The 26,842-nt window shown below is 40.7% G+C and overlaps 1 protein-coding gene across 5 annotated transcripts in view; it reads left to right on the forward strand.

Annotated features, from left to right (window-relative positions):
• The window catches only part of ANO5 (anoctamin 5), a 63,696-nt gene that overhangs the window by 1,607 nt on the left and 35,247 nt on the right, over nucleotides 1-26,842 (forward strand). The window contains exons 2-5 of one of the 5 annotated variants that reach the window (XM_036383989.1): nucleotides 10,077-10,121; nucleotides 12,380-12,444; nucleotides 18,919-18,966; nucleotides 25,942-25,986. In XM_036383989.1, coding sequence (XP_036239882.1) covers nucleotides 10,077-10,121; nucleotides 12,380-12,444; nucleotides 18,919-18,966; nucleotides 25,942-25,986 — 203 coding nt within the window. The remainder of the gene's footprint in view (nucleotides 1-10,076; nucleotides 10,122-12,379; nucleotides 12,445-18,918; nucleotides 18,967-25,941; nucleotides 25,987-26,842) is intronic. The other 4 variants (XM_036383990.1, XM_036383991.1, XM_036383992.1 and 1 more) reach the window with 4 other exon arrangements.

The raw sequence follows: 26,842 nt of genomic DNA on the forward strand, positions 1-26,842 counted from the left end.
AGGGAGCTGGCAGCTCCTCAGGAACCCGAGCAGATGGATATTACAGCCTCCTGGCCAGCAAGCCTGTTCCAGAGGGGATGTGAGAGACCTGAGTCATTGCCCATCCCACTGCCTGGGAGCCATGAGAAGTGCTGGGACTGAGCTGCTCTCTCCATGGGTTATTCTCCTGAAGTACTTTGAGACTAAAAAACATTTACAGAACACACAAAATATTCCTATTTAGGGAATGATTCTATGAAGTCAGATTTGTAAACTTCATTCCACGTTATTCAGTTTTCCCATGAGCCTTGTGGGGTTTTTGTAGTCATAAATAGTGAATATAAGGAGATTTGAGGGGTTTCAGTGTTCAAGGATGGTTAAGAAGGATTTGCCATATAGTCGTACATAACTCTCCGTACAAAATCATATTCTAATTCAGTTCAATTTTGTTAATCAACCACTTTTCTTAAGCAGAAACAAATTGAATATGGAGTGAAGTGAGTAGGCTTTTTAAAAGTTACGTTAACTTGTTGCCCAAAAGTCTCTCAAGGTTAAAAAAAACCCCAGAAAATTCCTTCAGTTATTGTTTAGAAAAGTTAATGGTGTACATATGCTGCCAGCAGGACTTCTTATAGATCTAAACATATGCTTTGTGCCTTTTAGGAAAAGCCTCTTAAGGCTCTGGATGTCTGATGTGTACAGGCAGGGCCTGTGTAAGTCAATAGGAACAAGGCAGGAGAGAAAACATCTGCTACTTATTTTCTTTAAAGGTGTGTTTGTATTTGGATAGTATGTGTGTATTTAATTCTGGTTTACTACTGCTTTTCATTAAACTTGAATGCTGGGGAACAGCTTATGGGGTGCAAAACTGTCTACCAGCAAGAGAAAGTTTTACTTGCCTGTTTAGAGTCTACGTGCCAAAACTTTTACCTTGAAGGAAGCTTCCTGCTGAATTACATCTGTGTGAGGTAAAAAATTCCATTTTTGTGTGTGGGATTTTGCTTTCTGTTGGAAGCTGTGTGTCATTTACCCCAAATATGAAAGTCTAAGAAAACTGAACTAGCAAAATTGGAATGTCACTTTCAGAGGAAGAAGACTGCCATGTGTTGCTAGGATTATTTGTGTCTACGTTCACTTTTAGTAGCTTTTTTTATCCTCCAGCATGTAAATGCTGCAGTAGCTGTGTTGTGGGATATATCCCAAGCCTGCCAGTTTTCTGGAAGCTTGCTGTTGGCTCCGTGCCATGATTTGAAGTATGCTGCCTTTATACACATGGCTTCTCTTCCAGAACTTCCAGGAGCCTGCTTTGTGCTCAGAACTAAGTGATCTGAATTCAAATGCTTGCTTAGTTTGGTTGTCATCTTGTTTGTTTCCCTCCCAGCAAGGTGGAGAAACATCCGTGAAAGCCAGCAGTGCTTGTGCCACAACAGCGCTTGTGCCAGTGTGTTGGCACCTTGCAGTACCTCAGCATTCAGGGCCTAATCCTGCTGTCATTTAATAAAATGACACTGAACTTACTTGATCAGAATTCATACCATAACATAAAATACAGCCTCCGTTCAAAACCGCATCTGTCTCTAATTACTGTCAGGGTGAATGTAGTAATTTCTGATCTATTTGTGGAAACGTTGAGTGGGATATCATATTCCCATAGGCCTAAACCAAAGGGTTTGTTAGGAGGAAACTGTTCCATAGCTTATTCCTAGGTAATGAAATGAAAGCTCCAAGAAATTTAGACATAGTTCATATTATAAAAGGCAGGGAAGAAAATACACTCTCAGCCCAAGCAATGTCTGGTTTCTGAGTGGAATTTCTTTACTGGCTGCCACGCGTCGCTGCAGGGGCACAGTGTAAATACAGGTTGGTTACTGGAAGTTAAACACCTTTGTAACAGAAAACCTGTTTGTGGTAGGAAAACCTGATTTTGGGAACTCATCCCAACAACTTGTGTCATATCACTGTATAGCTGTGGCGCTTTTAATGCAAAAATGAAAATGTCAAGCCCATTCCACGGCAGCTGTTAAATACGGAGTTTTCTCCAAAGATTATGTCAATTAAAAAAAAAATTACTCTTGGACAGCATTTTTATTTTAGGTGAGCACCCTGCATATGAGATTAAACTCACTGTCTGCAGTTCAGTGAGTAGCAAAGGAAGGATTAAGTACCCTGCATGCCATTTGAATCCAGTAGCAATTATGTGGGATATTCAGGCCACATTTTGGGAAGCTGGGAAATAAAGGTGGATTCAAAGGATCATTAAAGTTGAAAAAGACCTCTAAGATCCCTCGGGTGCTGAGCTGAGTGATGGTCTTGCCATCACAGGTGAAAGCATTTTAGTCTGTTTGTAACGAGCTGCCTACAATTTCACCTTCTCGCTCAGAATATGAACGAAAATTCTCTGCAGCTGTCTCTCCTTCACAATAGCTCCTGGAGGAATGGTTTGGCTCAGTGGTGGGGCAGAGATTTTGGACTGTGAATGCCAAATAAACAGCAAGAAAGGCGCCAGCATCTCTTCTGGTGTAAGGCAGAGTGATGTTCTCTCAGTGATTCCCTCTCCATCAGTTTGCTGCTAAGGCATTGCCTGCTGTGCTGTGCTGTTCTGAGGTGTTCCCTACAGAAATAAACTGATAGCTGTATTATAAAATGGAAGTACACTTTAACCTTTATGTACAAAAACTTAATAAGTACTGTGATACAAGGGGACACCAGGATAAGATAAAAGGGCATTGATGAAAATGTCCTTCAAAAATCGTGCTTGAGAACTGTTGGCATATAATGTGTAAGAAAAACCCCAAACAGAAGAACAAACAAAACCACCAAGAAACCAAATACCATGTCTTGATATTTTGTATCTTTAAACCAACGAGTTGCATGTGCACATGGAGGAGACAAATAGTCATCTAACATAAGCATGTTTTCAGGAAGGTATAGGTAATGTGAAAATCAGATGTTATGAGGCAAGGTAATAATGCAGTGAATCAGATGTTATGAGGCAAGGTAATAATGCAGTGAACTTTTGCACTAGTTTTTATTGTGATCTGGGGATTGAACCAAAGAGCAGTGTAATTACCAAGTTGCATTTTCTTATCTAGCAGTAATTTTATTATATTTGGTGATAGCTTTCCACGTGCATATGTGTATAAATGCAGAAAGGGAATGTGTTGTATTGCTAGGGATAATTCTTGCAATTATAACATAGTTATGGAGGGATTTACAGTTATTTGCTGTGTGCTAAAGCTGAATAACATCAGAAATTATTTATAGATTAAAGTTTGTGTGTAGTTACACACTGTGTAACATTTTTTATTTTGTTGTAACAGCTATAACATTTTGTGTTAGATTAAACACTGTGGGAGAGGAGCTGAGTCTATTAGGATTTGTTTACTTGGATTTTATATAGAAAAACATGGAATTTTACATGGATTTTCATATGGAAAAACATATATATATTACAATGTAGATAGAGGTTTTTCATTGAAACCTAAAGCTGTTAAGCTGTGGTGTTCATGCCTTTGTTCACCAGTGGCTCTCAGTGGGGACCAGTAGACGTGGTGAAGTTTTTTTAGGATGTGAATATATCTTTGCATGAAGGATAGTCTTCTAACTGGAAATCCCAAGGGATTCTTGTTTTCTTTACTTGGCTCAAAAGGGTAAATATGAAATTTGAGGCCTTTGGCAAGATAGCATAAACCCAGCAAACCATGTGGGTAGGACTCATGATGCAGATGGTTGTCCTTTCATTTGCTGTACTGGCCCTAAATTAGAAAGGGCCCTGTGGTTTTGTTATTCAAAGGAGTTGTCTTAACTGTTGGGTAGGAAATCACAAAGTCTATGTTAGCACCATTTATAGTGTGCTAGAAATATACTATGCCAGCAAGTCATGGCTAGCAGATGTGGATTTCAGGCCACTTGGGTCTTCAAACCACTTCGCCTACCTCAGTTCTGTTAATTGACTAGTGCTTACATAAAAAAAGTTTAGGCAATGGAAGCCATAGCCCATTGCCCTGATCATTTTCTTGATTGATAGGAACAGTTTCTCTTTGGGATGAGTATAGGAATTCCAAAGATGTTCCATCATTTTTAAAGTAATTTGGACAAAAATGCCGAATCTTGCAATTCTTGTTAGTCTTGCAAATCTTGCATTTGTTCATAAAACATCTTCCTATACTGGTATATTTTTATGTTGTGTAATGTGAGAAAATGAAATACTCAGTGAATACAGTAGCAAAATTTACAATGATGCATTTCATTGGAAGCATAACCAGAAAAGTACTGAGTGAGGTAGAGTATAAAGAACCAGAAGGAACAAAAATTTGCCTTTTAAATTGGCCATCTGAAATTAAATGTCTGGATAACATGAAATTGAGGAATACCACCAGAGGACAGTAAATTTGAGGTGATTTTTTTTAAAAAATGTGTTGCTATATTTGCATCATTAGTTTCCTAGCTTACCCTTTTCATTTTCAACATCTGTAGAGGATCTCTCATACAAGGCTAGGAATGCAATGTGTGTGCACAGAATGAATAGTTCAGTGGGCCCTCCAGTACTTTTGGACACTTGTGTATTGCAAATGTGGAAAGAAGTTGGAGGCTCTGCTGCCTGAGGGTTTACAGCACTGATGTCAGTGGAAGCTGGAGAAAGGCATCAATGAATGATGCTGTGAGGTGTTCAGTGTATCTCTGTACACACCAGGACAGCAAGACTGTGCCCAGCACTTGGCTCCATTGGGCTGTGATGAAAACCATTCCCGCAGTTCCTCCTTCTTCATCGCTCCTTGAAGGAGAGGCAGGAGCACCTGGCACTTCCATGGATGTGCAGGGCCCTTGCTGGAGCTGTGTGCTTGCCTCTGCACTGAGACAGTGCTGATGGAATCTGGCCCTGAATATATAAGTACTCCTCAGGGCAAACAAGCACAGCCCTAGGGCTTCATGATTTGTCAGAACTCCTGCAGTCTGGTGTTTCTGCCACCCTGTTCTGCTGAGATTTGTCATTCTAGTCCCTCTAACTTGCATGCATGTAAATGCCATGCAGTTTAAAATACCTGATTTTATCCAACTATTGCTAGTCTGAGCTTTCTTTTTTAACTGCATTTGCACCTAATAATGAGTTTCTGTGTGTCACGCTGCAGAACACTGATACCTGGGTGGTCTGAATGCTCACAGCATGCTTTGGGTCTTGCCTGTGCTAGTACATAAAATACAGTGGTGGTTGTTACCTGAATTGCATTAAAATGCCATTCAAGTTCTCTGTTACAACACTACGTTTGTGGGTTTTTTGCTAAAAACAGATTTGCACAACTTCTCTTTTTGTTTAATGTATTCCCTTTTTTGCTATCCCAGTGGCTTGTAATTGAAAGGGGAGGTGGTTTTGTGGTTCAGTAAAAGGGAGGCAGCTGAAGGTAAATGTCCCATTTTGATTTAAAATACCCAGTTACTGTACTGGAGATTAGGACTAGGACTACGTGTCTTTTCCAAATGCTAAATGAGATTTTCTTACTGTTAGAAACAGATTTCCAAATATTTATCCCTGTGTAAAATAGTTATTTTTCTTTTATTTCTGATGTGTTGATAAATACCTGTTCTCTGGAAGTACTTGTTTAATAATGAAACACACGAAGAAAAGTAATATGTCAGTGAAGCAGCCTATACTTGAATGCAATCTTCTTCTTTTTAAGGGACTAATAAGATTCTTGGAAAATATTCCCAATAGATTTTCTTGGATTCACTGAGAATGTTTTCATTGTTAAATAGTTTTAAATTTTTAGAAGCATCTCTGTGTGCATGAATCACCACATCATTTTAGGATTGAACCTTTGGCTCAGCAGCACAGTTCCTACTCTTCAGACAATAGCAGCTGGATATATAACCTTATCTTGCTTTCTTAAAAGTCAGCTGGGTGGGTTTCCAGTTCCCAGTGGCAGCTCCATTCAGCTCTGGAGGATGTGATCAGTATGTGCATCAGTTTAGTTGATAAGTCATTGTAAAGCTGCCTTCCTTAGATCTGGAAGCACTTGCAATAGTCTTATGGTGCTTACTTGGAGGCAGTGACTCATTTCTCTTTCCTGTTGGCCAGGCCCAGTCATCAAATGATGTCAGGGGGTTTATTAAGATGGTAACTTCAAGACATCTAGGAATAATGTTTTCTTTCATAGCATGTTAAAGATGAATATTGGGAATTTTTTTCATAGTACGTAGTAGCTACTTCATAATAACTGCAGTGTAAGTTTCAGGATTTGTTAAGATTGGTTTATTTGTTTGTTTTCATTTTACCTGGACCATCAAAACTTTGCATGTGTATAAACTAATATGCCAATGTGTCAGACAGATGTAGAACAGTGTCAGTGGTCTAAAACCTCCTTGCTTGGTTTTGTTGGCTGAAAAGGATGCTGTTATTGTACCTAAGAAAATTGTGGAAATAATTGAGAGCAGAATTTTGGAAACAATACTGAAATAGCAGAATCAATAGTAATACTGTCTTACTGCTGCTAAACAATGCAGTTTATCAATACCCCCATGAGAATCCTGTCTGTGGCTTTTCCTTTGGAATAGCTCTATCACAGATCTTAGGTGTGCAAATCCAGATGATTTTCTAGTTTTAGTAGTAAAGCAAATTTTGATCCCTAAAAATGTCTCTTCATCTGCCACCTGATTTTGGAAGCACCTAATATGTAATGTTTTTAGTGGTATAAATGATCTGTCAAGAGCTGTACTTGGTGCAGATGAATCAGGGTTATAGAAGTTGGAAGGAATGCTTAAAAGCCTTCTCTTGCTCAGTTTTCTGGTGCAGAGTTGCTCTGAACTGTGCCAGACTGCAGCATCTGTACACCAGCTGCACCATGCCCAGCTGTACCTCAAGTGCAGCATCATCAGCCAAGCTCTTTTCTTTGCCATCTCCCAGCAGACTTGGACTTACTGAGGGTGCTGAAGTAAAAGAATTGTCATGTTCCAGGGAAATTGCAGGGTAGCTACTGTTAAAGGGGCTGGAGCATCCATGGCTGTGACTGTGCTAGTTACTATAAAAGCCAAGGATTTTGTCATTGGCTTTTGAAGATGAGTAGCACAGTCCAGCCACACCTGTATGGCTAAAATCCCTTCTCTCCCTAGCAAGGCAGATTTCTCTGCAATACTGTTTTGGTTGCCAGACTCCAGAGTCCTCTAGAGTGTGCTTCTTCTCCATCTAGGAGAGTGCTGGAAGCTGAAAACATTCAAGGCTGAAACCATTCTCCAAAGAGCACCAGTAGCTGAGTGAGAAGTCCTGTGCTTAAGGCTGTCATGAGCTTTTACTTGCCTAGCTGGGGCATTGCTGTGGGGCCAGGACATGGCCTGTGACAGGCTGGGGCACTGCTGTGGGGCCAGGACATGGCCTGTGACAGGCTGGGGCACTGCTGTGGGCCAGGACATGGCCTGTGACAGGCTGGGGCACTGCTGTGGGGCCAGGACATGGCCTGTGACAGGCTGGGGCACTGCTGTGGGGCCAGGACATGGCCTGTGACAGGCTGGGGCACTGCTGTCACCAGGACATGGCCTGTGACAGGCTGGGGCATTGCTGTGGGGCCAGGACATGGCCTGTGACAGGCTGGGGCACTGCTGTGGGGCCAGGACATGGCCTGTGACAGGCTGGGGCATTGCTGTGGGGCCAGGACATGGCCTGTGACAGGCTGGGGCATTGCTGTGGGGCCAGGACATGGCCTGTGACAGGCTGGGGCACTGCTGATGTGGCCAGGACATGGCCTGTGACAGGCTGGGGCACTGCTGTCACCAGGACATGGCCTGTGACAGGTTGGGGCACTGCTGTGGGGCCAGGACATGGCCTGTGACAGGCTGGGGCATTGCTGTGGGGCCAGGACATGGCCTGTGACAGGCTGGGGCACTGCTGATGTGGCCAGGACATGGCCTGTGACAGGCTGGGGCACTGCTGTCACCAGGACATGGCCTGTGACAGGCTGGGGCACTGCTGTGGGGCCAGGACATGGCCTGTGACAGGCTGGGGCACTGCTGTGGGGCCAGGACATGGCCTGTGACAGGCTGGGGCATTGCTGTGGGGCCAGGACATGGCCTGTGACAGGCTGGGGCACTGCTGTGGGGCCAGGACATGGCCTGTGACAGGCTGGGGCACTGCTGATGTGGGGCCAGGACATGGCCTGTGACAGGCTGGGGCACTGCTGTGGGGCCAGGACATGGCCTGTGACAGGCTGGGGCACTGCTGTGGGGCCAGGACATGGCCTGTGACAGGCTGGGGCATTGCTGTGGGGCCAGGACATGGCCTGTGACAGGCTGGGGCACTGCTGTGGGGCCAGGATATGGCCTGTGACAGGCTGGGGCACTGCTGATGTGGGGCCAGGACATGGCCTGTGACAGGCTGGGGCACTGCTGTGGGGCCAGGATATGGCCTGTGACAGGCTGGGGCACTGCTGTGGGGCCAGGACATGGCCTGTGACAGGCTGGGGCACTGCTGTGGGGCCAGGACATGGCCTGTGACAGGCTGGGGCACTGCTGTGGGGCCAGGACATGGCCTGTGACAGGTTGGGGCACTGCTGTGGGGCCAGGACATGGCCTGTGACAGGCTGGGGCACTGCTGTGGGGCCAGGACATGGCCTGTGACAGGCTGGGGCACTGCTGATGTGGGGCCAGGACATGGCCTGTGACAGGCTGGGGCACTGCTGATGTGGGGCCAGGACATGGCCTGTGACAGGCTGGGGCACTGCTGTCACCAGGACATGGCCTGTAACAGGCTGGGGCACTGCTGTCACCAGGACATGGCCTGTGACAGGCTGGGGCACTGCTGTCACCAGGACATGGCCTGTGACAGGTTGCATTTCTCCCAGAGAACGTGCAGTTCCTTTTTTGGCACCACTTGCCTTGCTGCAGCTATTATCAGAAACCAGGGTTTGTGGGAGGTCTGTTTTTTTTGCAATAGTACTGAACACTTGCACTTTTACCTTTTCTTAACTCATTAGTTTTGCCATGGAGAAAAACGATGATTCCAGCACTGTGAACAAATTTGACGTATTGTAGAATTTCTGATTGTTTAATTTCACAGGAAGCCATGTTTTATGCTTGTTACAGAAATCATAAGATTATAGTAATGAAAGTATCTGTTTTGTGAGTAATCTACTTATATTTTAAGAGATGAAATCCATCTTGATTATATTCTTCAGTACTGAATGTTAATTTGTGTTGTGGGCTACTGTTGTTCTCATCATTCAGGTCTGTAATTGAAGTAGAAATGGTCTGTAATTCTTTACCAAAAGTTCCTAAGTAGGTTGCCTGTGGTTGGGTGTAGTTTGGGACAGCATATGTTACCTTATAGTGCAGAATTATAGGCCATATGAAGGTTGCTTATTTACAGCAACGTGCACACTGCCAAGGCATGTGTGTTTAAGGGGTTACACATAATGGCTGTGTGAAGAGTTGTAAGGCTGGTGAAGACACCAGTTACATTGGGAAAGAGGCATTTCTTTTGGGTAGGATACGTGCACTCCCATGAAGGCCAGTGATTTGAACAAATACCAAAATGATACATTTCTGAAATCATTTCGTGGGCTTTTTAATAGTCATGGAGTTGTACTGCAGTAAGTTTTGAAAAAACATTTCAAAGAGTTTCTGCTATTAATACAAATTTTATAATAAAGAGCCACTTAGTTTAGTAAGTGTCCTTGTTTGTTGTTCTGGGTGTGCAGGTATTTCTAGGTCTATATATATACATAAAAGCATGTAGTGTTGAAGAACAAGGACATACCCTTAAATACAGAATTTTATCAGAATATTATTGTTTTACTCCCATCTTTAGATATGAAGCAGTAATTTCATGAAGAATTTTTAAAGTGTTTTCTTGACTAGTAGAAGCTATTGCAGGTCCTCCCTGCTGCTGCTAAGGAAAAGTGGCATCCTTGTTTGTGTTGCTGAGTAAGGTGCCTGGACAAAAAGGTGAATGTTGGTGTTCCAAGAGGAGCCTGTGCCATGCTTTCTGTCTAGGTCTGGTGTCCAGGGCTTATTCTTTTGCTTTATTGTAAAGGATAGAGCACAATTGTGAAACGGGTTCGTGTTAAAGTGAATTTTCCTCCTGGTTCTCACTGAAGTGTTTTTTCCTTTCAAAGATGACATTGCAGTTCTCACCAAGTTCAAGCCATCACAGTCAGAAGGTATTGTACTAACCCATGTTTTACCCTCCTCACTTTTGTTTGTTTCCTCTGTCTGTCCTTTTTTTTGTTTGTCTGCTGGGAGCCTCTTGCAAATCAGTCTTCGCTTAATGTGAGTCATTGGTATCACATATGAGCCAGGCCTTTTGCAATGTGATTTGCAAGTCAGTTGTTGGCTATCTGTTGGCAGCTCTCCTGGTTAAGGTCTAATTGTGCATTTACATTCATGGTGCTTGGTGCAGTTCTGGGCTGGGGCCTCTTTACACCTTCCTACATGATTTGGGTGTGCATTGCTTGTGCTGCTCACGTTCAGGAATCTGATGACAAGTTTTACAAGGAGTGGACATACTGACTGTGTTGTACTTTTCAGGTAATACATGTTTTGTGTTCTCTTTTTACCTTCTCATGTGCTGCTCTAGGGTTATTCATGTTTATTCCAGTGGAACAGAGATATCAAGAGGATTTCCTTCCACAAGTTGCATAAGTAATCAGCTGTGGTATTGGGAAAGCACTTAAAATGTGGAACTCTGAATTATGTTGTTCTGAGGTTAGACTTTCACAATTACAGAGAGGATAAAATCCAGAACACTTCCCCCCCCCCCCCCCCCCCCAAAAGCTGTTATAGGCCATTGAATCAGTTCCAGTTCCCTCAGCAGTATAGAAAATAGAATGTTCCTGCTGCAGGGACAAGATGCCAGACTGTTTCTGGCCTGGAAAGGAGGGTTGTGTGACAAAATATTTGGGTTTCTACTCCTGGGCCCCAGGCTGGTACCTTTGGCCAAGTCTGCAGCAGCCACCTGCCTCCCAGGGCTTTAGGCAGCACAGGTAGCAGAGCGTGGTAGGGATGCTCCCATTCTTTACCCTGGTGTTCAGAGTGTATCTACTAATACAGATTTCCCAGGTGTAATTTGCTTTAGCAGAATAGCATGCAACAGTGTTAACTGTCTTGGCATTCAGAAACTTATTTGTATTTTATACAGCATTGCATGTGTATAGTTAAAATTACAGACACTGTTTTCTGTAAGTGAACTTTGAAAGAGAAAAAAATTGTAGGAAACAAAATGCTCTCAAGCTGTACTTAAGTAGCTTACTATATATTTTTTAGAAACCACTTTATATCCTGCCTGGATGCAATTTTGACATCAAATATTTGCAGATTACAAAAAGAAAAGAAGGCTTGTTTTATTGGCAGAAATAATGTAACGGTAGTTGTCTTAACAGTGGTCCAGTGTAAGTCTGTCCAGTCTAAGCTGTACTCAGCAATGCTTCCTTAATGGAGAAAGAAGTAGGATGAATCCTCTTTTCTGAAAGAAAGAGACACCATTTTTCAGTGCACAGTCCAGATTTTGGCCTGCTGTTTTCAAAACTGCTTATCCTTTTCCAGTGGAGTGCTTTAGATGCCTGATTGAAGAGATTGGTGTGCCTGATCAGCAGAGATGGTTGTTTACAAAAACCTTCTTGGAGCAGGAGCCTACCTTAGGGGCTCAGAGTTGTTCTGCGTAGGAAACTGGTGACATTGTAAATTCAGAGGCACAAACACAGCCAGTCTTGATTCAATTTAAGATTATGAAGGTACTGAATAGGATTTTCCCTTTAGCATTAGCATTTTAGTAACAGTGTCATTGGTGAAATTACTGTATTTGTGGCAAAGTCATGTTGGAGTTTACTACTGTCATTGAAATGAGGGCAGGTTTTTTTGTTTGGTTTATTTTATCAGTTGTTTTGGAGCTGGGTTTTTTGGGGTTTTTTTGAGGTTTGTTTTTTGAACAAGAAGCTAAGTAATTAAATTCATATTATCATTTTTGATCCTGTTGTCATACTTCCATTACATGGGCATTTGTTATCTTGAGGTTATGCATCATTGACTCCTTAGCAAAAAAACAGACCCTAATTTGATCTCTAGCAAACACTTCCACAGGTAATTGGGCTTCCATAACGGAGGGAGCAAAGCTCTTAGACCTAGCAGATATTTGAGACAAGAAAGCTGAGTGATGACAACAGATTTTTTTTCTGTCAGTTAAAAATACATTTCTGTGTATGCAGGGTTAAACCAAGGTAGCACAGACTGAGTATATTGTGTCTTGCAGCATTTTTTCTCCTCCAAAGAACCATTCTTGAAGATTTTATGTATTATGAGTATTATTTTCCATCCTTTACTTGTTCATAGTTCCATGCCTTCAAGGTCCACATCATTTTCACATACAACAATATTTTAAAAAAAGGGATGTGTTTATGTGAATCTCTTTTTCAATGTTCCTTAGGGGAAGAATGCAATGGACCTGAAACTATTTCAACTGCAGGATCAGAAATCCCAAGCAGCTCTGAGGTAAGGTACAGCATGAACAGTGTCAATTAATGAACTACTTGGTAGGGGGGAAGAAGAGCAGTTGTTGTGAAAAAGATAATTCATTTTCAAAACCAGTATTTCTTTTAGATTGTCCTATACCTCCTTTTTATCCATGTAAAATTTTTCTTCCTGTATTGTTTTGAAAGAGCAAAGCCATGAATATGACATGACACTCACTGAGTCTCTGAAGAGACTTACCAGTGTTAGTGCTACAGCACAGTAGTGGTAGAAAACAGTATGAGCCCAATGGTGTTTCCTGTATCAGTCTTGAGATGAGGATCTCACAATCTTTAAATGTTTTGACAGTTGGAAAAACATTCTGCTTCTGCACAAACCAGGTACTTTGTTTTGTGCTGCATGTTGCTGGCTTGCTGGGGAAGTCAAGGCACACTAGAGTTCCGTGGCTCTAGGAACCTTGTGACAGTTCAGCAAGATTGATGAGAAAGCAAATGAAGATTTTAATTACTAGAGTACCTCATATGTGCAACAGGAAAAGCATCATCAGCTATAAATGTATTAAAGGTGCCTCATTGCTTAATATGTACAGTACACATGGTCTTGAAGAGGTAGCAGTGTGTGGCCAGTATTCAGTTGAGAAACTGTCATTGAATATGTCGTCTTTACCTTGGTATTCTATATTCCTTCCTGTTGTCTGATTTCTTTATTGTTGTTACATGCTTAGAGGAAGATAGGAAGTTTTCAATAGGAAAAGAAGCAGCTGTTCTGTCATCTCACAGTGGCCATGAGCACTGATCAAAAATTATGTCTGTTGAATTGAGCGTTGAGAAACTGCAGCTGTTCTGCTGAGCTTCTTAAAAGTAAAACATGTCCTCAGGATCTTCTGAGGACCAAATCTGGAGAGGATCACATGAAAACAGAACTCAGAAGGGCTTCCTAGATTACACAGATCTTTGTCTTCTTAGAACATTCAGCCATATCATCCCAATGTTTTAATAAATTTACCAGTTCCATTTTAACACCTGTTCATATGTTCACCCTATTCCCTTCTGAATATGTTGTAGGAGTTGTAATCATCTTTTTCCCCAGGAAAGTTTCAGTGAATGGCCATATCAAATGCTTCACTGAACAATGGCCATCATACCATGATAAGCTGATTATGAGCTACTTACATCTGAGTGGATGGAGATGACCTATTTCACCAAAGATTGGAAGAAGTCACTTCATGGCTTAGGACATATGAAAAGGCAGGAAGCATGGGAGAAAGAGTGCAACGTGTGTCATATGTGTAGGGAAGTGGGATTTGAACCTTGTTTGAAGGATGAAAGATTCATGATGAGGTGGGAAAGGAGGAGGCTTTGATCTTCAGCACATTCATGTCTGGGAAAAATTTATCTGATTATGCTCTCAAAAATCTCTCCTTGGTAATTTCATGCAGCCTTTTCTCTTGTTCTCTACTTACACGTTTCCTTAGATAATTATTTTTCTTTATACTTCGTTATTAAATATCACAAAGTATTGTGATTGTCAGATTAGCAATAGCAGTAAGTAGTTGGTAACTTGGGGGTTTTCTTTTGTTGTTTTCATTGTTCCCTCTGAGAGAGGAACAATGTTTGGCCTTCGTTTGTTTCTGCAGATCAGGTGTTTGCTTACATTTAAGTTAGTACTTTCCTGTGCTTTGCCCTGTCCTGCCCAAGGAACCCTAACACATTGTCATTTATCTGATTTTTGCTTTCTGTGCATTAGCCAGATACAAAGTTACAGAGTTACTCTTGATCTTGCCCGGTTTCACACTCTTATCACCCGTGACAGGCTTAGTTCTTGATGATTAATGTCCTACAATTCAGGTTAAGTCTATATTTAAAAGTTCTTCTATTAATTATTTGCAATAGTAAGATAACCCCTATTATTTATGGGATTTTTTTTCATAAAATGCTAATCTTTTATCTTCATGTGTTGTCACAGCTTCAGTTATCTTCTGTATAAACTGGAAGAATTTCTTTTCACTCAGTTCTTTGCTAGGCTGCCTTTAAGATCCTTGATGCATTCCTGTAGGAATTCAGCAGGATCTTCTCTCCCAGCATGGTTTCTCCTCCTTTCACCAAGGCCCTTCTGAGCTCAGGTCAATATGATTTGTTCTTGGCTTGACAGGTAGGCACATTTCTCTATTAAATGGTTTTACCTCTGTGATAGGCTGGTAATTTTCCTGCCACTTAACAATGTTTCTTCAGTTAAAATACATGAACATTTGGAATTTCTAAACCACTTTAAGTCAAGTAATTTTAAAACAGAAATAGAATTAATTTAAAAAAAAAACATTGGGAAAGAGTTAAATGAACTTCCATTCAGGTCACTACTTCATTATCCTCAGGCTGTCTTCTCTTTTAGAAAAGACATAACATCCTGGAACAGTATGCTTCTGTTTAGCAGCACAGAGAAAAAGCTAAGGCCTTATTGTTAATTTAGCAATAGAAGAGGGAAAAATAAATTAGATTTAATATGGAGAGCAGAAACATTACCCACCCATAATTCAGTGGCTGGTTGTTTTTTTCTTTCTTTCTTGTGTACTCTGCGAAGGAATATGTGATTTGGATATAAGGAATGATGCAAGTAAAACAAAAAGTGAAGAACAGTCTGTAGTGAAGCCTGCCAGCATATATACAAAAGTTGGATGAAGTCCAGGACTCAAAAAGCATTGGAGCACCAATCAGTGGTGCATTTTGTCCTTCATGATTTTGCATTCTTGCCTATTTCACCCTGGATTTTTTTCCAATTTTTTTTTAAACTGCTTCTTCTTGGGACTCATTTTCCTTATTCTTAAATCGCCTACAGGACCAAAGAAATAAGATCACTTGGACTTCATCAGCTTTTCATATTCCAAGACTTATAGCATAAATAATTTCTAGATGCTTTGTCATGCAGGGAGGCAAGGAGATGTTGTCCACAAACAGCAGACTGGAGAAGGGGAAGAAAAAAGGATATAATGGGGGTATTTTCAAATAAGTTCTGCAGTGGGGACTGCTTCAAATTATGTCCTTGTTAAATCAGTAATACATAAACAGCCACTTCTGTTAGGGATGGGCAGCTGTCTTCAGTGAATGCCTGTGCAGAATCTAACCGAATCAGTCCTTATGGAGTCCCTGTTCCAAGAAACACATAAATGCCTCTGAAAGTCCTTTCAAGCAAATTGAAAAATGAATGAAATAAAACCTGAGAAACTTTTTTCCCTCTGTGCTTTCTATTTGTGCAGAAAGCACACTAGAAAAATATATGATGGTGTGTCTGCTCAGGGATTGTAATTAGTTGTTCAGTTGATAAGTAAATGAAGATGAAACACACTGACAAAGCAGAATTCCTGTACCTGAGAGGAATGAAGATCACTCAGTTATTTCAAGATTGGAGGAAAGGTTAAAAATTTGAATTTGTATTGAATTTTCTGTAAGAGTTACTAAGATAGTAAGAGTTCAGGCCATTCAGATGGGATAAATGTAAAATTAGCACAGCTTTTATGCAAAATTGAATCACCGGTTTGTAGTTTATCAACATCTGTAGAGGTCCATCTATGCAGGGGACTATTTGTTATTCCAATGAAGAAGCACATTAGAGATGTTTGCTTGGTGTGCATGTGGACTCTGCCTCACAGAAGGCAGGTGATTGCACTACTGTCTGTGTAAGACTGCAGGAACTGTGCCCTGTTCTATCTGTAAGGAAAGAGGAATTGATTTTGCACAGTTATACATTAAATTTTCACCTTTCTATTAATTTCACACCAAGAAAATGCTTACTAAAAATTAATCAGGATTTTCCATAATGTAACTTGATCATAAGAAAATCTGTGAGCAAGCTGTCTTTTTGTTTAAGTCAGGTTAGCAGAAGTAAATTGGCAAATTTATTAAAGCAATGCCTTTTTACCACAATTATGCTTTGACTCATAGGTTGTCTTTTCTTCAGAGCAGTGGGTGCTGCAGGTGTTCCAAATTAATTGGTTGGGGTTTGTTTTCTGAAGAAACACCATCACGTTACTTTTCATACTTGTTCGTTTTTCAGTTCAGACTGGTGGATCTTCAAGTAGAGAAACATAAAATACCATTGTTAATGTTGCAAAGATAGACCAAATTGGTTTCAAAATTTAGAAAGAAGTTAAAAGATACTTCTTCCAAGTCTAACAAGGACACATGAGGGCTATTTTGGGGAGAGCTAAAGTGCATTAAAGACTTAAGAGGGTGGATTCCAGAGTGAGAGGGACCAGCCCAACTCTGCTGCCACCACTGCCTAGCCCTCTCAAGTTTTCATCTCAGCAAAGTTGGATGGATTGTTTGAGTTGATTCTTGTTTTGCATGTCATGTGTTACCAACACTGGAGCTCCTTTGTGCTGTACACAGACTTTGGCATATCATGAAAAAGCAGTGTGTTCCTATCCGAGTGCTTGAAATGTGCAGGAGAAGGTATGAGCACCAGTTTAAAAATAGTTAATCCTAATGACTTCAGCTAATTAATTTCTGACAGTTACACTGAGCAGGGCAAGATCCCATGACTAAGAGGAAAGCATTTAACAGAATGCACAGGAAAGTACAAAGGCCTTTGCCAGCTGTGTGTCTTCACCTCACAGCTTTGTGTTTCACTAGATGTAGTAAAACTGTGTCTCTGAGTGAGGCAGTGTGGGCAGTAAGGTGGCTAAAGCCTGTATTTCCATCTAACCATGGAGGAGGTGGTGAGCAGTGGCTGGGAGGAGTAGGGGATGGAGAGGCTGGATAAAAGCAGACAGAAGGGAGCTCGAGTGGATGGGGAGAATTTGTGCAATGGAGAGGTCAGGAGCCACAGGGCAGTGTAGAAAAGCAAGGCTGTGCTTTCAGCAGTTTAAAGTTTGTACAGTACTTTCCATGGCAAATATTTACAGTGTATAATTGGAGAAAAACTTCCCACTAAGTGTCTTAGCTCTTAGTTCTCTGCTAAAGTGCAAGTTTTTCCAGTAGCACCAGTGACAGGAGGATTAGACCTCTAAACCCAGTTCAGACTAACGGTAAGAGCACAGTGCAGCTATTAATATTTGCACTGTTTCTCAGGGGGATTCCCTGCCAAAGAACAGATTGATCTTTCTGTTTATTTTACTGCATTCTTAAAAGGACATTTTTGACTTACTTAGATAAGCAAATACCCAGACATGGCATCATTCAAAAAGAATGTAAAGATGTGTGTGTTACTTCATGTTTAACCAGGACAGGAATGGACAGTTAGTGATTCCTCTGAAGAAAAATTGTAATAGAAGTGAAAAACATTATTTAAAAAATAATCAACAGTACTTTATGAAAATTGCATTTGCAGTAATAAACTTTCTGTAATCTTACAACTCTAAACCAGTAAATGATACAATAATAATAAAATGCTGTTAATACTCTGCTTCTATTCAAAGTTAATTTAATTCCACAGAGAGCTATTGCATTTTCATAATGGACTTGCACTGTTTAAATCTGTCTATGGTTTGTGTTCAAAGCACACAAAAGCAAGACAAAACAGAAGTGTGGTAAGGTATTGACTAACAGAATGAGATACTGAGGTATTGTAAGCCATTATTCATTGCAATAGCAGCACCTGATCTCAAAGCCATCACTGCTGCAAGGCCCCAGTGGTGGGTCAGGAGCCCAGGGAGCTGATGGCCTTGGGTGCAGGGTGTGCTCTGCAGAGGATGTGCCCTTGGTGCTCCTCTCTGTCACACCTGTGCGGACTCTGGCCTGAGGATGTTGCAGCAGCCTCCACCCCAACATGCAGGAAAACAATGAGCACCCAGATGTTGTACAATTAAAATCAGGGTAGGGCCTCACTGGGTGTGGATCAGAACTGGTGTCTGGGAAGCCCTCACTATCTCATGAGGTATAACTGCAATTACTGGTACCTTGTCTCATTAGTCTCATGAGGTATAACTGCAATTACTGGTACCAATTTACCTTGTCTACACTGTGAGATGAGGGATTTGGCTCAGTGCCTTTGTTTTCGTTCAGTGTACACTGTATAGTTTCAGTTTGTAATTAAAAAATAACGAAGTAAGAGGCAGCACATTTGTTCTGAATGCCCAGTCATCTACGCTGTGTAGGTTTTCTCTCTTTGGGATCAAAACAAATAAGAGTACTATTAAGAGTTGAACTTCACCAGTTCATAAGTGGTAATCTATACCAACTTGTTTAGACTGTATTTTTTCCAGTGGAAATGATGAGAAATACTGTTTGACTCTTATCAAAAATTGTAATTGTTAATGCTTAAAAATCAGTATGGGCCATGTAAAAGTTGGTACTGTAGGCTAGAGACCAACCTGCTCTGCAGAATAGAGGTTGATTTAAACTCTGACTATCTTGACTGAAATCCATGTATCACTCAGAAGAGCTTTTCAGCAGCTTACACCAGGAACTACACTGTTTCTTCTGAATTAGCCTTTACTTTTAAATCTGAATTAGCCTTTCATCATCGCTAACAACATTGTTTTTCCCGTGATGCCACTGGCAGGGCCTAAACAGCACTGAGACTACTTTACTCATCCCTGAACATCAAGTGGTAAGCAGTGAGAAGTATTCATGCTTCCTTGCATGAATTTGTGTGGCGTCTTCTATTACAGTATGCCAAAACGTCCCTCACCAGAAAATTTTCCAGTTTCAAGGATGCCATCCTTCTAAAACCAATTCTTTCCATCCTTCTGAAACCAATTTTTTCTAGTTGATAAAAATGAATGTGATTTTGCAATAATTCCTAGAGACAACTTAAGAGATAAATTCAAATAAATCAAAAGGATAATAGACAAAATTGAAAAGTTGAGATTGGTGGAGAAAACTGGAAAGTTTGCTTTTTTATCATTGTTTTGGTTTGATGGGATATAGGATGTATTCTGGCTCTGGTGTTATTAACAAATGTGGGTTTCCTTTTTATCATGATGGCCTGAGGGTTTTGTGAGTCAGCATGATACTTTAACATGTTTTAAAGAGCAAGAAACAAACACTGACATCATTTGAATATGTTGCCTCTTTTTTATTGTAGTAAATAATAAGGAAAGGCTCAGGATAGCCACTTACTGAAATTCACAGACAAGATAACGATATAAATTCTCAAATATATCAGAAAACTTGAAAGAATCATTATTGTTTGATGTAGAAGAAGTACAAAAAGTCATTTAAAATAACTGAAGAAGTACATGCTGAGGTGTATTAAAACTGTCTGCTTGCTTACTTTGGGCTCTGGTGTCTTCCATTAACACGTACGCTCTCCTAGCTTACTTTTTATTTTTCTTGGTTCTGTTCTTGTTTAATGTATTCTTTTATACTGAGAGGCTTTTCATGTGCATTTATATTTCAGTGCAAATATCTTGGTGTCTTAAACTGCTTTGAAATGCATGTTTTCAAGCTTTCAGATTTTAGTGGGGTTCAGAATTGAAACAGGAGTGAAGGTGAAAAAAGCAGCTTGCAAGTTTTAGCTACAAGAAATACATGGGATTTTGTGTTCCTTTGAATGGGAAAGGTTATAGTTTTGTATGCAAACTTACAGCCTGCATGAAGTGTAACTGAAATTGGGATGGGTGGTGTTAAGAGTTCTGTTAATACATGGCTTTAAAGTGAGTGAGCTCTTCAGTTCAGCGTGGATTCCTTCAAGGAAGAAGAATGATGAGAACTTCATGGAAAGGGTCTCTGGTAAAGTGCATGAAGCAGAAATACGCCATTTGGATTTTCAGGAGAGTTACCTCTGTATTTCTGTATGTCTTGTAAATGTATTTCCAGGAACATTTTACTTTTGGAAATACATTTTATAATTTAGATATGTATTTATAAAGGTATGCCTAAGTTCATATAAATGTATAAATATATATATATATATATTCATATTTTGTGTAGAAACACTTAAAACCATGTTTTTCCTATAGCATGTTTTAATTCAGTGAATAGGAGGACTATAGAAATATTCCATGCAAACTGGGGATCTAAGTGAAGGTGATAACTTTGTTTTTACGCCATTGAATGTTTCCTACCCTTTCAGTTATGGAGACTTTTCTTACATTTGATTCAGCTTTCAACCTTATATTTTTGTACTCTAAAAGTTTTTTCTGCTGCAGATTGCTAATTCATAAATTGCCTAGTTGCATTTTAATGTAGTTCTTCAGGGTTTTTACAGTGTCTATTTAACATCTAAATTGCTGTGTGATTATCAAAGGTATGCAGTTAATAAAATAAATATTTTGGTTCCAGACTGTATCTTTTAAGCCAGCAAAATGTTATAAATCAGTTTAGTGTTGTAGTTCCAGATAGGTTTTTTGCCTGGTAATGTACAACTATGATAATGTAATTCCTTGATGTGCTGATGGGGGATCATAAAAACCATTCCATGGTATTAATGTAACATCTCGTCTTTCTTGTTAGTCACAGCCAGAGGTGTCGCAGACATCTTTTTCACTAAAAATCCTTTCTTTAGGATTTTCCCTTCTGAGGGGCTGGGGCCTCAGAAACAAGATGTAAACAATGGTTATCTGCTGCTGTGGAATGCAACAGGTGGATTTTTGATTGGGCCACCTTGAATGTTTATAATTAATGGCCAATCAAGACTGAGCTATCTCGGACAGAGTCCAAGAGGGCTGCCTTTTGTTATGATTCTTTTTTTTTCTATTCTTAGCTTAGCTAGCTTCTGAGAAGAAACCTTTCCTTCTATTTCTTTTTGGTATAGTTATAATGTAATATATATGTATCATAAAGTAATAAATCAAGCCTTCTGAACATGGAGTCAACATTCTTCTCTTCCCTCACCCAAGAACCCTTGTGACCACTGTCACACAGAGGTGCTGCCCTGTGCTGTAATTAATGAGGCTAATGGGTTCCTCCATCTCTGCTTGGTATTGGTTACTGCTTTGGTACTGAAAATGCTGCTCTAAACCACCTTCCCACAAAAAAGATAAAAACTACAAAAGCAGAAGTGGAAGGGTGCTCAGGTCTGAGCCTGCAGCCCCCGCTCTGTGGGGTTGCACACTTGGGAAACCTCGAGGTCCGAGGCACTGAATTTGGCAAGGGTGTTTCTGAACATAAGGAGCTTGCAGTTTTCTGACTGAATAATAATCTGAGAAGTATTGCTCTAGGACAAGTTTCCCTGTCTTTGAGGTGTGGACATAGAGAGGGCTGGGATATTTAATAGCAGAGTGTATTTGGAGGAAGCTCCATGCCAAGGTGAGAGCTGTGCTAAGTGAGCTGAAAGGATACATTTCCTGTTGGATGGATAACCAGAAATAGAAATCCTTCAGAGTCCCATAAAAACATAGGGGATTAAATCATTAAGGTATCATCTGCAGAGCATATTTGTGTTTTGGATAGTGTGATACCACTAACCCACATGGGGTAGCTGCCCACACTGCCCACTGTCAGAGTGCCAGGGGGCAGTGAGGCCACAGGGGCATTTACCAGGGTGCCCGTGGCTCAGCCTCAGCCCACAGCTGTTCCTCTGTGCCAGGGCTGGTGGTTGTGCCACTTCCAGCAGCTGCTTTACCTCTCCAGCTCCCTGGGCCTGAGTGTTTGCCTTGGCCCTGGAGAAGTGTCTCAGGGGCACCTGTGGAGCCAAGGACTCCTCAGCAATCATGCAGCAGTGCTGAATGGTGAGTTTAGGTGCATCTGTGTCTGTGGGGCTGCCAGGCAGCATTTACACACCGTGCCCAGCCAGTCCTGGCAGAACAGACCCTGGGCTCTGACAGCCTTGCTTCATCCTGAGCTGGGCTTTGTTTCCTTGCTGACATCTTGGTCTCTCTTATAGGAATGTGCCCCTGTTGACGGAGTGACAGAACTATCCTTTGTCCCCTCAAAAAGGAAAGAAGCCCAGAAGTTTCTCTCCTCAGTTAGGTGAAAAGACATCTCATAGGACCTGGGGGACTTCACCTCAAACTTAAGGATAGCCAGTTGGACAGGAGCCAAAAAGTCCTGCCTGGGCAATTTACTAGAAAAAGAATAGAACAAAGAAAATAATCGCTTTTGTGAGGTTTTTTACCAGGAGCAAGAACCTCTTGCCCCTGGCTCAGTTTTTCTCTGTAAAGAGTTTTGTTATTTTGCCTTTTATTAAAACCTTTTTGTTTCCAACACTACCATAGAAGCCATCCTGCTGATTTTATGCCTTCTGAGGTAGCTGAGCTATCTTGGGTGTGAAATATATCTCCAAGAGCTTATGAGACCTGGCTCAAGGGCACTCATATTTCAGTCTCTCCTGTCTCCTGTCCTGTTGAGTCAGGGTTTCCTACTGCAGGGCTTTGGATTGTGTCTGAGGTGAGGCTTGCAAGCCCAGGTACTTGGAGGGTTGTTTGGTTGGACATGGCCCAATACCTCAGCCTCTGCTGGGTGTCTAGAGAGAAATCATCAAATACAGAATAACTATAACTGTTGGTATAATACCATATGAATCCTGTTAGTTTGCACTTATGCCACATGAAAAGAAAATTTATCTCTTCATGATAGACCATTACAGCATTCAATTAGCACATCTGTCCACAAGCTGAGTGGTCACAGTTCTTAGAGACATAACTAGACTAATGAGTCTGGAAAGCTATTACAGGATAACAGGAGGGCATTATTTGTGTTTTGAACAGGTGGGGTTTGTAACTTGCTTTGTAGTTGATGGATTTATTTGGCGTTTTGAAAGCCCTGGTAAATGCTGAATGTTTGCAGTAGTGGGATTGCATAGAATCCTACAGTGAACCTGGATTGGAAGGGACTCTGCAGTGCTGGCTTCAAACATAGATCAGGTTGCACAGTCAGTGCAGATCAGTCCTGGCCTAGCTTAATCAGGCTGTGTTATCTCTGAGGATGGAGTCACTCTGGACAATCTGTTGTACCCATTCCCACTCAACCACTGCCTCTCATCCAGGAGGAATTGCTCCTGTTGTGACTTGTGGTTGTTGCTTCTTGAGTTTGCACCAAATGCCTCAGGGCTCCATCTCTTCTGTAGTTCTCATTGGGTGTAACTTAATTACTAAAAAGCTTCAGCTTGCTATCTGTACTGTGTTGGGAAGTTTTAATTTGGTTACTTGTATTGCAGGAGGAAGACATTTCAGAATATTTTCTGCGATGAGGTGTACCTTCATTTAATAACTGCAGGTTCTCAAGGATCACTAACTGCATTTATGCAGTTTGGAAAGAGCTGTTAAGAAATAAGATATACAAATGTTTAATGATGCACTGATAGAATCAATGCAAATTACAAACTTTTTATCTACATTAAACTTGTAGGCACACATGTATGCACAAACCCTCATGAATGTATAGGACTGATCTTGTTCTCCTTGTGAAATCCAAATGGAGCAAAATGGAAAGGAATAATTTATGGGTTTAATAAGCAGGCCTGTCACTACCCACAATGAATAATCCTATGTCTCAAAAGATGATCTCCAGAAGGAGAAAGAAGTGATAAGTATTCCCCTTCTAATAGCAGATCTGACAATGACTACTGCATCTTCTTAAATTGATAGTCAGACCTTTAATTACTGAGGATTCTGACACATCTTAGAAAACGACCAAATTTTGATGACAGTGAAGATAAAATACTTCTTCAATTGTATTAAATAATTAATTATAACTATGCAATCCAAACAATTTGGGCTGCTCCTTCGGTAGGAGCTTTTTTTTTGAAGTAACTATTTCTTATTGTTTTATTTCTTCTTTGTGTATATAAATTTAGTGCACTAGAACAATTTCTGTGCTTGTGAGGTCACTGTCTTTTTTTAATCAGTGGTTGGGGCAATTGCTAACATTTTAAGTTGTTAGAATGCACTTTGGGGTTTACTTACTGTAATGCTGAATAATTACAGTACTGTTGATTCTATAGAGATGTTAGCATGGTTCTGTGGACTGTTTTAATTTGATTCACTTAGTATCTGAACTTGCAGTTTGCATTTAGTCACAATTATATTTGCAAAGAAAGACCTAAACCTGTAAGTACAAAATAGAATAGAAACATGCTTTTTCTTTTCTGCTCTTGGATTCCATGGTTTTTGTGAACCATTTAATCATGAAAGATGAGGTACTGCATTTTGAAGCAAAAGCATTTCTGAGGTATCTGTCCTGATTTCAGCCATACAAGGTATTCTAATTGATCTGCTGTAAATATTTCTCAAGAAGATAGACAACAAAAAACCTTAACAGAATTGCTGAAGAAGAAAGGCAAAGAACGGATGGTAGCACTTTCAGGAAGTAATTTCTTTTAGCTTTTTTTTGTGCTGCATTGATTTGAAGCAGTGTTTTGTAGCTCCCCAAGGGCTAGGATAGGAGCCCAGGAGTTCCTGATAATGCATGGCTGCTTCAAGTGTCTAATTTCAGCAGTTACCAGTGTGTCTAATGAAGATGCATAAAGTTGTGCAACACTATGGAACAATAGGATTTTCAATTATTTTTATTTCATTTCAGCCTATTTAAAGATAAACACATGAATTATGTGGATATTATTGCGTGTAATTTTGTCAGCTCTGGAATTACATGGTTGCCGTTTGTCATTTTATGTCCCAGTGAGTCTGACCAAACGTGAGCATTACAGAAACACACACGCCCTATGCATGAGGCAGTGGTTTGGTATCTTTGCTCTACACTCAAAACCACTCTCTTACTGCTCTTTTTAAAATCTGCTGAAGTGTTGGAACCCAGGAAATTCCTCTGGCTGCCCTGGAGGACTCGAGCCCCTGCCCGGGGGCATAGAGCCCAAGACCCCTGTGCCTTTGATTTAGCCCTTGGAAAAAACAATTACCAACCTTATATGAAGAATTACAAGCCACGAAAGTTTAAGTAGAATAATAGTGAATTTATCACAGGGTGAAAAATAGATTTTTTGGGGTTTTTAGAATGGGGGTTCAGGGGACAAGATGGAGGAATCTGGGGGTGTCCAACCTTTCTCCTCCTTCTTCTTCTTCTTCTTCTTGGCCTCCATCTTCTGCTGTGATGGTGGCACTTTTGGATTGGTTTAGAGTAGAGACAGACTGTCTGACATAGAGGATAGGTATTGGGAAGTAATTGTAAATATTGTACATGTAGTTTTTAGTATAAAGACATAACCCTGCCCAGGGGCAGGCAGAGTGCCTCTGACTGTCCTGCTGAGCGGACCTCGGACCTCGGCAGGCCAGGAGAAAGAATTTTATAGATAAGACACAATACACAACCTTGAGAATGAGAAATGAAGAGCTCTGACTCCTTCTTCCACTGCTGGGCTGGGAAAAGAGACTTTAACCCATCTCAGGGTCACTCTGACCAGCAGCAGTCCTGAGACTGTAGTATGCAAATGATAGCAAGTAGTATTATAGAAATCTTTGTCTAAAAACATTTTTACTGTCCAAACAGATTCCAGCCCAGCTTTGCCTTTAATTAAAAATACATGATCATCACATTATTTTTGGGCACTTGTGTTTTTCTGATGTTTGGCTTTTCCTTGCTTTAAAGGACATGGATTTCTTAGTCACTGTAGTTGGGGTATATGCTTGAAGCGGTTGGTTCTTGGAGAGGAACAGTGGGCCTGCTAACCTCTTGTTGGTTATTCCAGCAGAGTGGAAGGAAGTATAATCTGTTCCTGAAGCGGCGTCTCAGGGTAAAGCAGTGATCAGTGCTATTGGAGTGGCTCGTATGCTGCAGTAATAACATGCTTCACTGAGTGCTGCCTTCCGTTAACTGGGAGCAAGGGTCACAGCTACAGAAAAACATTCTGTGCTTCTCAAGGAGCACATGCATCCTTGCATGCCGTGAGAGGGAAAAGACACAGACATAATACTCTGGTTTGTTCCTACTCTAATAAAATAAAACCCCACTTCAGCCCTATACAAATACACTTTCACTGAGAGGTGTGGTTGAAAAAGTAACAGCAACCTTCCTCTGCACGAAGTTACATTTAAACTGGAATATTCACTTTGCTGTATGTCTTGTATGTGCTTTGATAGAGCTGAATATTGATATGATAACAAACAATATTACCTAATGAGTTAACTTCCCTAGGAGAGTGGGGTTACAGTCTTTTCTTTGCCAAACATTAATCACTGTGGCCTAATAGTGAAAAAGGTGGATGTTGTTACTAAGACATTCTGGCATGTTGGTAAATTAAAATATGACCTTTAATAGATCAATTGGAATACTAATTACTTGTTACATTGATATCTTTTATTAGGTGTATTTTTTTCCCATGAAAGTAAATACTCAGTGTTGAAACATTACCCCTGTATTTTTGTGAGCTATTTTTATGTGTGGTCACTGCTGGGACATATGTCTCTGTGGTGGTTGATTTAGTGAATGTTGTTATATAGAGAAAAATGCATGAATTTACATTTTGCTACCTGCTTCAAGTATTCACAAGTATTGCTACACTAACATATATACATTTATTTTTCCTGTGTCAGTTATTTACATGTAATGCTTGCGGACGTATGCGGTTAATTTTGAAATTAATCTAGATG

Source organism: Molothrus ater, chromosome 6, assembly GCF_012460135.2.
Source record: "Molothrus ater isolate BHLD 08-10-18 breed brown headed cowbird chromosome 6, BPBGC_Mater_1.1, whole genome shotgun sequence".
NCBI lineage: Eukaryota > Metazoa > Chordata > Aves > Passeriformes > Icteridae > Molothrus > Molothrus ater.